General features: G+C 38.8%; 1 protein-coding gene across 2 annotated transcripts in view; it reads left to right on the forward strand.

Moving 5' to 3' along the window:
- Window positions 1–16,186, forward strand: part of XYLT1 (xylosyltransferase 1) — a 427,805-nt gene that overhangs the window by 345,319 nt on the left and 66,300 nt on the right. For both annotated transcript variants that reach the window (XM_074200787.1, XM_074200788.1), the window contains one exon: window positions 7,046–7,126. In XM_074200787.1, the coding sequence (XP_074056888.1) occupies window positions 7,046–7,126 (81 nt within the window). The remainder of the gene's footprint in view (window positions 1–7,045; window positions 7,127–16,186) is intronic.

Raw genomic sequence — 16,186 nt, forward strand, 5'->3', positions numbered from 1 at the left:
AGTCATATAGCTAGTAAATGATTGAGGCTAAATTCGAACTAAGGACGTTATATACCTTCCTGGCTTCAACCCTGGGATTCTATTCACTGGGTCACCTAGCTGTCCTGGATCAGTGGAATATAGTGGATAGAGTGCTAAACTTCAAGGCAGGAAGACCTGAGTTCAAATTCTATCTCAGATATTTAAAACCTTTTGTGCCTTGGTTCCCTCATCTATAAAATTAGGGGATTAGATTTAATGCCAACTAAGGTTCTTTCTAGCTCTAAATCCCTTCTGCTCTTAATCAATGAGCATTTTTGGACGACCCACAGCATGACACTGTGACAGATGATGCATAGGGATACAAGGACAAAACTGAGGCTCTCCCTTCCCTCAAGAAGCTTGCAGTCTACTGGGTGGATAAATTGATAAGTAAATTGATTGCATATACAAAATAAATAATGTAGTGATTTGGGAGAGAAGGATGACTAAAAATCAAAAGTACTCCAACTTTTTCCTGGTGTGTTTCTGAGGCTACCAGGGCCATATTGTACCATTTGATATTTCTCCCCCTTCACCTCAGCTTCTGGAGCCAAGTAATGTAATGTCAGCCCTGGCTGAAAAATCCCTTCGCTATTAGGAGACAGATGGGGTACCAGCTGGAGCCGCCTCAGGCACAGTGAGACATGATAGCCATGTCCCCCCTCTGCCTCCCTTATGAGCTTGGCAGCGTTGCTCATTTCAACCCATTTCAGTTTCCCTCTACACTCTTGGACCTGGGCTTGTAGCCAGGAGTGTCTTTCATTTTGGAGAAATAGTTCAGACCCTATGGCAAACTAGATATTATGATAAGGTCCGTAGTAAGGATTAGAATGGTCTCATAAGTGACCCACATGAGGCATCCATCCTCATTGCCACAAGTGCGGCAACAATTACCTTGTATCTACTCTAATTTTCCTTATTTCTGCATTGTCTTCCCTCCAGATGCTAGCTCACAGGTTTGAACTACATTGCAGAGTATATATATATATATGGCATTTGAGATTGTGACCCCATAGCTGATGGGATCCATTGAAAAACAGTTGGGATTTTGTTTATTTTTTTCCCCAAAGGAGAAAAGGTAAATGTGTATCTCTTCAATCTAATTTTATCCATAAAGGGTACTTATCATAGAAAGTAAAGAGAAACCATAGGGAGACCAGTCTTTCATCACATTGTTTTTCCACTGTTCTTTGTGCTGGAAGAGAACCAAAAGGTATCACTGTGTCAGGGTCAAGATACATTGTATCTGACTGTAGAGCTTAGAAGGCTCTACCTTCTAGAGATTGGGCTCAAATAGTCCATATGAATATTTGTGGTGGAATGAACTGTAGATTTTTGGAAAGAATGGGGGCTCTGTAGCAGAGCATGTGAAAGGTTCAAAATTATGGTTTAGCTCGAGTTCCCCCCAGTCTAATTGTGCCAGATCTCACAAGCCCACCTTAGCTCTTGGCTTCCTAATCACCAGATGCCCATTTTTAGCTCTGAGATATTCCATCTGCTCCAATCCTGAATGATTATATTCTGTACTATAAGAGATCTGATCCTACCTGTTCCAATATTGGGGAATTTCAGTCCAAGGCTCCAGAGCAGCTAACAGGCAGCTCTAGGATGAGCCAGCATGCCAAGCCAGTCCCTGTACTTATTACAGTCATATTGATGGACCAAGGTAGTCCTGGATGTCTGAGATCAGGGTGTTTTTGTTTATTTAATGCTTTACTCCTTGTAAAACTAACTGCCTTGTGGCTGTGAGAGCCCTGGGAGCTGAACTTGGCCTTGTCATTTTGGCCTTAGCTAATACCTAGGCAGACAACTACTCAACACCTCTACCAAGCTCGTGCTTAGCCAGCAGACCTACCTCATTTGACTGTGACTCAGATGACTTTTCACAGAACAGTATTTTGTCTAACCAGCCTGGGTATCTGGGACCAGTTCAACTTCTTTCCTATGATTCTGCCCCCTCAAAGCTCTTAAAGGAGGCCAGGGCTTCAAGCAGGTCTGCTTCTCACTCCTAGGATTTGGGGAAAGTTGCTCTACCTTTCTGGGTTCTCCTTTTCATTTGTTTGTAAAATGAAGGGGATTATACTACATGGTTTATCTTGGCCGTTCCAAATGGAAAAATTCAACAACTAATTTGCCAGTCTCTTCCCTTGGATCCTCGAGTCTACAAAACACAGCTTGATTTTCTAAGAGGGGAAAACATTGCACCAGGAATAAATGAAGAGACCTGGATTCTAGTACCAAATTGCTTAATTTCTTTGGACAAATTTCTTTATCTATAACATGGGCTTATATAATTCCTCTCCTTACTAATAATAATAAGTGGCATCTTTATAACACACCATTTCATCTGGGCCTCCCAGCTATCCTATGAAGTAGAAACTATTGGTATTTTCGTACTCATTTTACAAATGAGAAAAGTGAAGATCAGAAAAATAAGTGATGTTACTCACATTAAAATCTTAATTTTCCTGACTATTATTCTGGTTCCATGTCCTCTACATAACATGATATCACTTCCTACCTACCTCCAGAGGCTGTCATGATGAGCATATGAAATATTGACAGATATGGCACTTTAGGAAGATATAAAGCACTTTAGAGATGGAGATTCAATGTTGTTAAGTGATCAATCAACAAGCATTTTTCAAAGCACCTAATACTGCCAGGTACTGTTAGGTGCTGAGGATACAAAGGCAAAGATGAAAAATACCTTGTCTTTGAGAGTTTTTCCTTTTTGAGGGGTAGAGAGAGAAAAACAACATGTATTAAATAAGTCTACATGATCTATTCAAAATAAATGTTAACATGGTGGAAGGATATCAAGAGCTGGAGGGAATCATAGAAGACTTCATGTACAAGGTAGTGTTTATACTGAGTATTGAAGGAAATACAGAATTCTGAGACTCAAAAAGATTGAGGAGGAAAGGCATTCCAGGTATGAAGATGGGAGATGGAATAGTTTATCATTTCCTTCTTCAGTGGAGTATGGCAAACAGCAGTTAAGTGACTTCCCAGGGTCATACAGTTAGAGAGTATATGAAGCCAGACTTGAATTCACAGCTTCACAACTCCAGACCAGTATGCTATCCCCTGAGCAACTTAACTGCCTCCAAAATGCTGGGGTAGTTTATTTTAAAGGTTTTGGTGCCAATTATTAGGAAGATCAGAAAAAATAAAGGTATCATGGGTCCATCCTTTGTTCCCATTATTTTCTGTGATGCAGCCCCATCTTTCTCCAGTTGTGTTGCACTTTACCCTATTGGAAGAGAAAGTGAGAAATATTTACTTGCCTTATTCTAAGCTCTGTGTACTATCTCCCTTATGAAGCCTTATGGCATTTAACAACAGAGAGTTGGTTTTCAAAGAAGGGGTTGTGGAGGTTAGGAAGAAATACAATTAGCTGTCAGACTATCTGCCAGATTTTCATTATTACAGAATCCTTCCTGTATACCCAGCTTGTTACTGTCTGTGCCTGGAGATAGAGTGAATGTGTTTGACTAATGCCAGAGGCTAGAGCAGTTAAATAGACTAGCACAACCAAAATGGAACATGTTCTATTTCTGGCTATGGGTGGACCAAGCATCCATGCCACTGGCAAAAGAAGACAATCAGAAGTCTAGCATTGATTTCCAGGGGTGGAAGATAGATTGGTCATATGGCTAGCATAACCACTTCATTCTACAGACAAATAAACTGAGGACTGGGGAGATATCCTCAAGGTACTAATTATCAAATGACCTAAATATTATGCAGGTGATTATGGAAAGGAGTTGAACTATTAAAACACTAGGAGAACTTGAACACTGACCTGCTTTTGGGTCTGTTAGTAAAGATCTATGGAAAGCTAAAAGTTAACATTAAGAAGTTAGTACTTGGAGGCAGCTAGGTGGTACAGTGGATAGAGCACCGGCCCTGGAGTCAGGAGTCCCTGAGTTCAAAATCTGGCCTCAGACACTTAATAATTACCTAGCTGTGTGGCCTTGGGCAAGACACTTTAACCCCATTTGCCTTGCAAAACAAAAACAAAAACAAAGAAAAAGAAGTTAGTACTTATAAAGAAGAAACAACAAAAGGAATATCCATCCCTTCTTTCCTGAATGGTCATTATTTGGAAAACTTCTTTTCTGGAAAGGTTGTACCTTGAAATTATTGTCTTGGTCCCTACCCCTCATCCACTGTCTCAATACTAAGCCCTCTTCTCTCCCCTTTGGTATAAGTTTTTGAGACTATCTCAAGTAGAATCATCACTAAATACATTCATTAAATACCTACTCATCCTAATAAGATGGGAAATCCTCAAAGCAGTTTATGTAGAAATCCACAGTTTACTCCAAAGAAAGGCCACTTGATTAAGTAGAATCTTGATTAAGATGCCAAAGCCCTTACACTAGAGGATCCCAGAGCAGTGTCTCCAATTCCTATAGTCCAGTCAGTTTGGCTGATAGAGTGACTGACATTCCAACTATTCTGGCCTCATTGAAGGTTGCCTCACTTCTCTTTGCATCCCCCAAACTTATCAAGGCACCTGGCCTATTGTTGCTCATTTCAGCCTTTTCAACTGTTTGTGACCCCCCTTTTGAGGTTTTCTTGTCAAAGATACTGAAGTAATTTGCCATTTCCTTATTCAGCTCATTTTGTTGAGCAAACTGGAGCAAAGACTGTTAAGTGACTGGTACAGAGTCACACAGCTAATAAGTGTCAAAGGCCAGATTTAAATTCAAGAAGAGGAGTCTTCATGACTCCAGGTTTAGTACTCTATTCTCTGAATTACCTAGATACCTCTGCCTGGCCTATAAAAAGAGTTTAATGAATATTTGTTCATTCATTGACTGACATAGGTGTTCTGATTATCTCCATTTTACAGATGAGGAAGCCCCAGTGAAATGACTTGCTTAGGCTCACTTAGCTAGCCACTGTGGCAGAGTTGAGATTTTAACCCTGTTTCCTAACAATATAGTTCCCTAACAATTATATTTTGCTTCCTCGCATAATCTCAAAACAATCCCACAGGGAGCATATGACAAGTGCTTTTATTTTACAAATTTTATGAATTAATCTTTATCAATTTTATGGGTTGTTAAACTGAGTCATGGGGAAAAGTTAATGTAATAGCAAAGACTAGTATCTGCACTTCCTGAGTCCTGAATCAGGGTACTTTCCATCCCCTAGTGCAGATCTTGTTAGATGAGTAAAGATAAGTAGGGAAGAGATGGGGGAAGGGAAATAATGAGTTTCACTGTGCAAATAATTTCTAAGACAATGGAATTGTGTGGGATTGGATCTGACAATCATCATGGCTCAGTGCAGGAAATGTAAAATAATTAGACTAGGGGCTGGATGCTGACCTTAGAAATTTAGTAGAAATTAGTTGAAGTATCTACCTCCCTTAGGGGGAAGAGAGACTGATTCTCTTGTGTGGAGTATGGAGCAGACCCAAATACACTGTACACAATGTACTTTTGGCTGAACTGAGGCTTCCCTGATGGGAAACATTTCCTCAGGTTTGTGATCAGTGGGGATGTCTTAGTTGGACCCTCAAGAAGCATGGTTACAGTCTGAGGAGAGGACAATTTGAACACAACTTTCCATCATGATGTTCCTTATAACGTTGTTCAATCCTGCCCAACTTTTCATGACCCTTCGGACTATAGCATACCAATTCTGCCTATGGGGGTTTTCTTGATAAAGATATTGGAGTGAATTGCTATTTCCTTCTCCAGTAGAGGAAAGTACAAAAAGAAGTTTAGTGACTTGCCTAGGGTCATACAGGTTAGATTTGAACTCAGGTCTTCCAACTGAATCCTCCTGATGCTGAGGATTATTTCTCCCTTACTGAGATATTCAGCCTGAGCTCAAAGCAGGGAGAGTTGGTCAGCTTATATTGTTTAGGGACTCAGGACCACAAACTCAATATTAGGAAAAAAAACAAAGCTTTGTTGTACCACTGGCAGACTTTTCCCAGACTATTGGGGGATTCTTACTTGGGGTAGGGAAATAAACTTAAAAATCATGAGATACTTTTTTCACTCTAGTATTTGCTTCTGTACGTCTTTGAATATTTTCAAATTAAAATTAAAGCAAAACAACAGAATATAACAAGTCTTTAAAAAATAATTTTGAATCATGCACTATGCCAGAAACATGATTCTGAACATAAATTTTTGCAATCTAGCAAATATAGAAAGCAAAAGGTCTCACTTCATTTACCTTTACTTAGGTGACCATGGGTAAATCATTTAACTCCAAAGGACTCAATTTCTTCCAGTGTGAAGTAAAGAGGTTGTTCTAAAGCTCATTGAACTTCCCTAGTTTTCAGTTTCCTCACATGTTAAATTAGGAATTAACACACTGTCCTAGGGGCCAAATCTGTTTCTTCACTTGCTCCATTTTTTGATGGTTTCTGAGTTCTCTTTTATTTCTAATTCTGCCACTTAACTTTCCTAATCTTCACTTTCCTCAACCATAAGAGAGTTCAACTAAGTGGCCTCTGTGACCCCGTGAAGCCCTAGATCCAAGAAAAGCTGAGGGGAAGAAAAGGGGTGATTCCATCTCAATTTGAGTAATGTCTACAGGAGACTTGGATCTAGGTTAATTGTTAAATCCTTGATATGAGTTCAGTTTATTTCTCCATCTAAAGCATGAAAGTCAGAAATATCAGTCTGTTCAAATAATAAATTGATATTTGATTGAATAATAGGTCTGAATAAAAAAAATGATGGGAGATGGGCATGGTTCGAAAGATAATTTAGGAAAAGTATAACCTGGAAAAGCTGAGACCATTTGGGTCTTGCAGGCTGTGAAAACTCTTCACACTTGAATGCTGCTGAACATCCAGGTTATCACCCTGTTTCCTTAGGCAACACCCTGAATTCTACTTTGCCTTTGACTAGTTGTGGATCAGGAAACCTATCTTGACCCTTCAGTTACAATTTTTTCTTTGATGAAAGAAATTAGACAGGAATGTCTGCAAATGACTTCAGGTTCCTTGGAGGATATTTACTTTTCTTCTTATTTGTTTCCACAGAACGAATGACCAGTTGGTGGCATTTCTCTCTCGATACCGGGACATGAACTTCTTGAAATCACATGGCCGAGACAATGCGAGGTATCGTGATTTTTATCGTAAACTTTTGGGAAAACTATCATGGTTCTAATATTGGGCACTCTCTTCTCTTCTTGTTTTCCTTGGGATTTTAAATAAGGATATTCAGCATGAATCAAATAATGATGTTATTCTAAACTTGATTTAGTTTGCCCTTTAATGTCATTTATACATTGACTCTGTTGTGCCTCCAACCTAAATTGTTAAAATTTTAAAGTGCTTATGGAATTTTTTGAAGGCCATCCATATAAGTGCTGATTGTTGCAACACCCCTAGACTTTACCTACTAGATCATAGAGACAGTCTGACAGTGAATAGAGGCTTGGCCTAGATGTCAAGAAAACTTGGTTTATCCTGAGACACATGCTGGTTGTGTGATCTGGTGCAAATCACTTGACCTCTCAGTATCCATGGTGCTGACCTGTTTAGGTGAAAGAACTTCCCTCATTTCTGTGTTTACTTTATCAATTAAATTATAAATTCAGTTGATATTCCTAATCTCCTAACCTATTTTAGTTAAACTCTGCCTCATGAAGGTAGTTTCCACATTTGTGGCAAAATCATAAAACCATCAATATTCACATAACCTTAGACAGAGTTAGTGATGATGTGGCTCAGAAAAAGCTTCTTGGAAGTGGTAAGTTGCCTGGCTTTGTGTTGATCCTGAGTATTATGTTTATTATAAGCCTTAAAGAAGAGTGAGGGGCTCCATGCTTCCTCATTAAGTTGACCTCTCACTCTTTTCATATTAAATTTCAAAGCCATAGGAGAGTACCATGCCCTGCACTGCCCTGGAATTTTATCTGTCCTGGAATGATCTTTTAAAGCAGATATATGTACACAGCAATTGGATTAGGTCTGACACTATAATATTGCTATATGGCAGAACATAAGCCACTCTGCTTAAGATGTGACAGCATTTGATACAGATGATTGGCAGGCCATGCTCTAGTAGACAGAATCAGCTCACCATTGGGGCTGAACTAGATGTAGAGAAATTCTCTAGCAGAGAGGACCTCTATCCTTCCCATTTTTCTCAGGTCTGTCATCACCCTTAAACCCCAGAGCCCTCTTACCAAAATCTTTAATGAATCCTGACTATCATACATAAAATAAGGATTAAGTTGTCAACATCAACTGGGACTCAGGTAATTTAGATCAATTAAGAACACTAATTCAGTATTAATTTAATAGTAAAATGTGCTAATATGCCACTTGTTCGCTCCTCTGAGTAATGTTCTCTTTATTAGCCGAAAGAGTGCCTGCTGCATATATAAGTGCTTTAGCTTTTCTTCTATCTAACAGGATTTAAGAGTCTGACCCTCTCTCTACTGCCAGCCCAGGGACACAGGCTTCCTCATCTGTGACCTTTGCTAGGAGGGCAATAGCTCCTGATTCTTCTAACAGTGAGGAGAGCCCCAAACAGTAATATTGGGGTCCAGAAGTGACCAGGGCAAACAGAGTGAGGCCAGCCCTTAGGCATGATAGAATCTCTCTATACTCTGTCTGATAACTGAACCTTTCTTAAGGTTCCAGACTATCCTCTAGACTCACACCCATAGATCTTACACTGTCTCTTTTCCATCCCAACTATGCACATCCCTTTGTCCACAACTTTTCACAGCCATACCCAGAAATCCCCTTCTCCCATCTCATTTTCTCTTTCTGAAATGTCCTTTAGGGAAGCTTCCAGAGTCATATTTCTCCAAAGTAACACACATCAATTCTCACAAAGACCTGGATGTAGTAGCCCCACCATCATATGAAGAGAGAAAAAAGTGTAATGTGGAGGATTTCTAGGCCAAGTAGAGTGGTATCCTACTGAGCCAATGGAAGGGAGCATTATAAGGTAGACGCCCTCACAGTGTATGTATAGCCCCCCACAAGAGCATACCCTGAGGTAAATCTCAACTTTTACAAACAGATATGTATTTGATTCTAGCACAGGAAATGGAAGAAGAAAACAGTAGGGGAAATTTTCCTTTATTTTTTTAATCATTCAGGATATTCATTATCATCAGAACTATATTAGTTCTAATATTTTTACTTCCTAGTTGACACCAGGATAATAAGAACCCCCTTCCATAACATAGCTCTGAGTTCTAGTCCCAAGGGCCTAGATTTCTAACCTAGTAACTTAGGACAAGCCACTTGACTTCTTTCTGAGTCTTATTTTTCTGTAAAAGAGGGGACATATACATATGTATACACAGACATACATTGTTTTTTCTGTTTAGTCATTTCAGTCATATCCAACTATTTGTGAATCGATTTGGGGTTTTCTTGGCAGAAATACTGGAGTGGTTTGCCATTTCCTTCTCTAACTCATTTTATAGATGAGTAAACTAAGGCAAACAAGGGTAAGTGACTTGCCCAAGGTCACACAGTGACTAAGTGTCTGAGGTTAGATTTGATCGCAGGAAAATAAATTCCAAGTCTGGCACTCTATTAACTGTGCTACCTAGCTCACAAATACACACCACACACAGACACAGACACACACACACACACACACACACACACACACACACAAACACACATTTATTTGAAGGACCCTGCAATCTCTTTTTTATGAGTCTATGGTTTTGTAATTTATAATGATCCTACTAAAAGGATAGACAAACAGAGAAGGTAAGAAGAAATAGGGAGAGAAAACATTACAAAGGCAAAAGAAAAAAAAGCACACAGTATGCTTCCAATTTTATATGTTCCTCAGTTTCTAATTTCATGTGGCTTATAATAGCTGCAATGACCTTCTGTTACCATCATCTGTATTTACTGCCCAATTTGAGCCTCCTCCAATTCCCAACTTGGGAAGCTAGCGTGAAAACTATCTAACATTTTAATGACAACCCAATTGGCCCTAGCTGTTCTAGTAATTAAATGGGGGGGGGGTGTTTTGTTAAATGTTTTCCCTCTCTTTTTCTCAAAATAAGGAACCAAATGTATTGAAAAATATTTTGCATAATTATAAGCCCTTAAGCAACCTTTGTGAATCAATAGATAAGCTAGTGCTGCCCAGCGGGTGGCTTTTCAGCTAGCAGAGCCAAGCTTTGTAAACAGGCCTTGATTCTCCAAGTCCTAAATGGCTGGGGTCTTTTGCTCAGAGAGCAGAAGAGAGATTTCCAAAGTGCCGGTTTTAAACTGAAATGATCATACGGCCACATTAGCAGTCCATTTCCAGATGAACAGAAAGCGAGCTCCCTTGTCCAGAAAGAGGTTTGTTTGGTTCCCCTCTCCCTGACCCTTACATTTTTTTCTGCCCCAGCTAAGTGAGGATTCTATCCCTTATCCTTAGTGCCATCCAGGCAACTTGACCCTGTTACTCGTTATATAACTGTGCCCCCTTCTTTGTGTCTATGGGCAACTTTAGGTGAGGACCTAAGTGAGATTCCCTCTACTCACAGCTTTAAGTACTCATTCCCTGCAGGACCTTCCTGAGAATGAAACAGGAGCAGAAGCAGCAATACAATCCCCAACTCTCCATTCATCACAGCACTTAATATGATGCAAAGGCAAAGGCATTCATGAAGCCTGTCCCCCAAAAGCAGGGTCCTAAGTGATACCCAATGGTTTCAGTTCCTGGAGAGATATGAGTCATCTAAATCTTATCTATAGAGTGACTTTTTTGCATTCCATTTTCTTGTCTTTCTTTAGGATCCCTTCTCATTTATCCTGAATCAGAGAGAAATCTGAAATCTATATAGCCTGAGCAAGCTCTTTTTTACATAATTATTTATTGTAATGCCATAAACATCATTGAGGAGGACCAGCTAGGTACCTAGCTGCTTCTTCTTTGATGTACCCTCCATCTGTTTTGGAAGATCATTGCTATTGGCCACAAATTTGGACCCTATTAACCCAGAAAATTGAATTGAATTGAAGCCCTCCCAGGTGGAAAATATCAAGTCTGTCCTTGAAGATTCCTAGGTACCAAACTATGCTCACTCATGTTTAACAATTACCATAGATAAGATGGTTTTATATTTAAAGCCCTTTCCTTGAGCTTTCAGCCAATTTCCATTTGCTGTCTCCTTAGAGAATAGAAGAATCCAGTCACAAGATTCTACAGAATAGTCTTCACCTACCTGAAAATGGCTACTTATTTAAATTCATCTGTATTCCTCAAAGAGCTTAAAAGTATCCAAAGATCCCAAGCTTTTTTCCTTTCTTTTTTATGGATTCAGTACATATATGTATTGGTCCAAGGTCACCTTGGTCATAGATAGGAGAGTCGGGCCTCAAATTCAGGTCTTAGGATTTTAAATCCAATGTTTTTTTCTACCATCCCACACTTGTTTTCAATAGATTGTTAATGAGTCTGTAACAAATCTATCAAGGGCCAATGTTCTAGGGATCTTCTTAGGAATCACACTAAGGAGAGTGCTTGGCAAAATGAACACACAATAGAATTTTGATAGAGAAAGGAGACACAGAAAGAGAGCAGAGCAGAAGAGAAGAGGGAAGAGAGAGAGAGAGAGAGGGAGAGAGAGAGAGAGAGAGAGAGAGAGAGAGAGAGAGAGAGAGATCAAGTTGGGGGACTTTTTAGTTCAATAAAGAGAGCTCCATCAAAATATCTTCTTTTAAGTTTAAGAATATAGATATGAAATACGAGATATAACACTAAAGATGAGAAACACAAACATTCCTGAAAAGAGCATGACAGTGATCTCTTCTGGGGCCAGTTAGCCATCCAACATTGAACTCCTGACTGCTGGCAGAAAGGAGAAAAGAATTGTAATGACCTTTCTGCCTATATGTTGGGAAGACCAATATTTTTCTATACTACTCTACCCCCCAGAAAAGGTGAAATCTATGACTTCTTATATTCCATCCCTTCAAGGGGAAAAAGAAATGGCAAACCAAAAAGGCATAACTTTATATTCCCTTTTCTTATACTAGAATCCTCAAAAGACTGTCCACTGGATTTTTACATGATCTGATCATGTGTTTCTAGTTATATTCTTTCTTTCGAGGATCTAGGATGGACTGTTTCTGTACTCTAGGAGACTGAAGGCAATGTAGTATCTTTTGCCTTTTAAGTTCTTCCAGATATGAAAGTTAGTGAAGGTGGGTACCCTCTTTTGCAGGGTTCAAGTCAGTTTTAAATCAAAAAGATCCTGATCTGTTGCCAAAAAAGAGCTTCGCCTCTTCAGTCCAGTCAAATGATACATATGTCCCACTTTCCTGAGACCTATTGCCCTGTCTAGATCTGAGTGGAGGGGGGAGTGAGTCACTATCCCAGCCCCACCCGACCACCAACTACCATCAATTCCATATAGCCAGAAGGCAACTTGTCAGTCAATAATTATGGCATTGCTAAGGATGGCTAAGCAAGCATCTTTCTAACAATACCAAGGTGACAGTAAATTGGTGAGTGGGAGTTTCTTGGTGTTTTTCTCATTAGGTAGAATATAAACTCATTGAAATGATCATCTAGGCATTAGACACTAACTATGACCTTGGACAAATCAGTTATCCCTGTTTGCCTCAGTTTCCTCATCTTACAAGCTGGAGAAGGAAATGCAAACCAATATCTTTGTCAAGAAAATTCCAAATGGGGTCACGGAGTAAGACACTACTGATAACTGGCTGAACAACAATAAACTCATTGGAAAAAGCAGGTATTATTCAGTTCCTTATGCTTAGATCTCCAAGGTCTGTCTTGTACAGTGCCTGACTCAAAGCAAACACTTGATAAATACTTGCCATTGATTGATGGTGTCCCAGGATTTTCTCTAGACATGCAGTCATCTTTGTACAAGACTCAGGGTGGAGTCCATGGTTTACGTAATTAGGCCAGATCCCACAGGAGGGAGATGCCAGTTGTTTCCTTGGCAGAAAACTTGTATCACTAATGTTCTATTCAAACATCCATCCTGAGCCAGGGATGGTGCTGTATCCTTCCCCCTCTACTTTATCATATGCATCAGTTATTTTATTTAATTTACTTTTTCCAACAAACTGGATTCTTTTGCAAGCTTTTGAGTTCCACATTTTTCTACCACCCTTCCTTCCTTTTCTACCACCCTTCCCTCTCCCCTCCCCATGGCAGTGAATAATCTGATCTAGATTATACATGTATAATTGTGTTTAAATTTCCATCTTAGTCATGTTGTGAAAGAAGAATCAGAACTAAAGGGGGAAAAAACTCGTGAGAAAGGGAAAAAATAAAAAAAAAGTTTTAAAAAGTGAACAAAGTATGCTTTCCTCTGCATTCAGAATCCATGGTTATTTTTTTCTGGATATGGATAACATTCTTCATAACAAGTTTCTCAGGATTGTCCTTGATCACTGAACTGTTGGGTGAAGCTGCACATCATACTTGATGATCTCACATTGTAGCTGTTAATATGTACAATGTTCTTCTGAATCTACTCATTTCACTTAACATCATTTCATGCAAGTCTTCCCAGGCTTTTCTGAAATCTGCCCCTCATGATTTCTTATAGAACAAGAGTACTCTATAACATATCTTGTTCAGCCATTCCCCAATTGATGGGCATCCCTTCAATTTCCAATTCTACAAAAAAAAGCTTCCATCAATATTTTTATATATGTGAATCTTTTCCCCTTTTATATGATCTCTTTGGAATATAGATTTAGCAGTGGTATTGCTGGATCAAAGGATATGCACAGTTATTTTACTCTGGGTATAGTTATGAATTACTGTCCAGAATGGTTGAATCAGTTCACAACTCCACCAACAGTGCATTGTTGGCCCAGTTTTCCTACATCCCCTCCAACCTTTTCCTTTTTTTTATCATTTTAGTCAATCTGATAGGTGTGAAGTAGTACCTCAGAGATGCTTTAATTAGCATTTCTCTAATCAATAATGATTTGGAGCTTTTTTCATATAACTATAGAAAACTTTAATTTCTTCATCTGAATACTGCTGTTCATATCATTTGATTATTTATCAATTGGGTAATGATTTGTATTCTTACAAAATTTGACTGAGTTATCTATGTATTTTAGACAGGAAGCCTTTTTTTATGTATCAGTTATGGTTTCTTCTGAGCTGCAAAAGAACCTGGGGACTTAAATTGTTTTTAGAATTGAGACACACCCTTTTGTTTGTTTTGTCACCAACTTTGTACCAATACCTAGTATGAGATTAGCTAGAGAAGCATAATCATCACTTCAGCAGCTACTGGCTCTCTCTCTCTCCTATAGGCAAACTCATCTTTTAAATTCTCCTGTCTTGTACTAATTTCATCTATTGGTTTGAAAGTAAGAGGCTCAAAAGTAGGAATTATTTCATTTATTGTATCCCCCAAAGTCTAACAAGTATTGGGCTTATAGAAGATCTGTAATAAATGCTTATTAATTGAATGTTTATTCCATTCTTCTGTCCTGTACTTCTTGAAGAGAGACAGATGGAAGATATGTTTTCCTTGAGATCTTAGATTTTTACCATAGAACCTGGTACTCAAGGTAACTAAGTGGCACAGTAGATAGAGAGCTGGACCTGGAATCAAGAAAATCTGAGTTTAAATCCTACCTTAGACGCTAAGTGTATGACTTTGGGCAAGTCATTTAAGCTTTTCTCTGACTCATCTATAAAATGAAAATAATAATAGCACTTACCTCCCAGGGTTGTTGTAAGTATAAAATGAGATATTTGTAATGCACTTGGCAAACCTTAAAGTGCCTCATTTGTGCTAGTTATCATTGTGATTATTATACATTAACATATACAGGGGTGGCTAGGTGGTGCAGTGGATAGAGCACCAGCCCTGGAGTCAGGAGTACCTGAGTTCAAATCCAGCCTCAGACACTTAGTAAGTGCCTAACTGTGTGACCTTGGGCAAGTCACTTAATCCCATCGCCTTAAAAAATAAAAATTTAAACTAATCTTTCAACATTCTTAAATGCCTACCAAAAGTAATAGAAATTGAGTAATCTGATGAATTATTATTCTGCCAAGGAAAGGGGAAAAAATCCCTTGCTCAGAAACCGAGAGAGGCAGAGAGACAGAGAATCAGTTTATCTTTTAACTTACTCTGATTATATTTAAAAGGTGCTACCTTCAGGTTAACACAGAATGGTATTTGATGAAAGAGATAAGGATGGGGAGGACTGGCCTAAGCAAATTTAAGGAGCCAATCAGATTGTTTCCAGTAATTCCAGAATCTTTATAGGCTCTCTTTGTTAGCAAAATCTGTTCTCTGAAGATCTAGTTGCATTTATTTACACCTTCATGTGATTATGTCACTGTGAGAGCAAAGATGGAAACATTCCCATTCTAAACTTGTTTGTAGAATACAAGTCTAAAGGATTTTCAAGGCCAAGAAAGGAAGAAAGTAGTTTTCCTAAATTCCTAAAAACATAAAAATAGAATCAGCATCTTACTATTCCTTATGGTGAAGGCTAACCCTGAGGACAAGACACACTTCCGAAAGACCTCATAGCTAGCATATGGTAGAGATTCTAGTATGGAATTTGTCATCTGCTTAAAAGCTACTTCAGGTTAAAATCTCCAAGCCCAAAGTGAAAAGAATGAAGTCAATCAGTCTATAAGCATTTATTGAGCATCTACTGTGTATAATACACTGTTTTAAGTTACAGGATTATAAATATTCAGGTGTAGGGACCCTCAGGCCATCTAGTACAGCCCCTTCACTTTATAGACCCTGTCCAAAGTCTTTAAAGGTAACCATAGAGGAATTCACCTAACTGACTGTAAGTCATCATCTTGCTTTGTCAATGGGTGGATTTATGGAGGGAGAGGAAAAAATATTCCTTTTCTGATTAATGGCACTCAACCAATCATCAGGCCCAAACCGCTTTTGATCTATAAACAGGAAATTGTTTAAACCAAATGTTGGCAATGAAGACAAGAGAGAAGCCAGGGAACACTGCCGAGAAGTCTACTTTCTAAAAGATGGTTGGTGCCAACATGTTTATCTTGAGGAGACTTTCTACTTGGATGTCATGCAGCATTAGGATTGATGTGAAGAGATAATTAATATTTAATCCCCTGTGAGTAAAAACAGATTTCATTTTCCCATTTGCTTTTCTTCAGACTTATTGGGAATTTATCAGTGTTGCATGTTCCCT

Source organism: Macrotis lagotis, chromosome X (genome assembly GCF_037893015.1).
Source record: "Macrotis lagotis isolate mMagLag1 chromosome X, bilby.v1.9.chrom.fasta, whole genome shotgun sequence".
NCBI classification, from domain to species: Eukaryota; Metazoa; Chordata; class Mammalia; order Peramelemorphia; family Peramelidae; genus Macrotis; species Macrotis lagotis.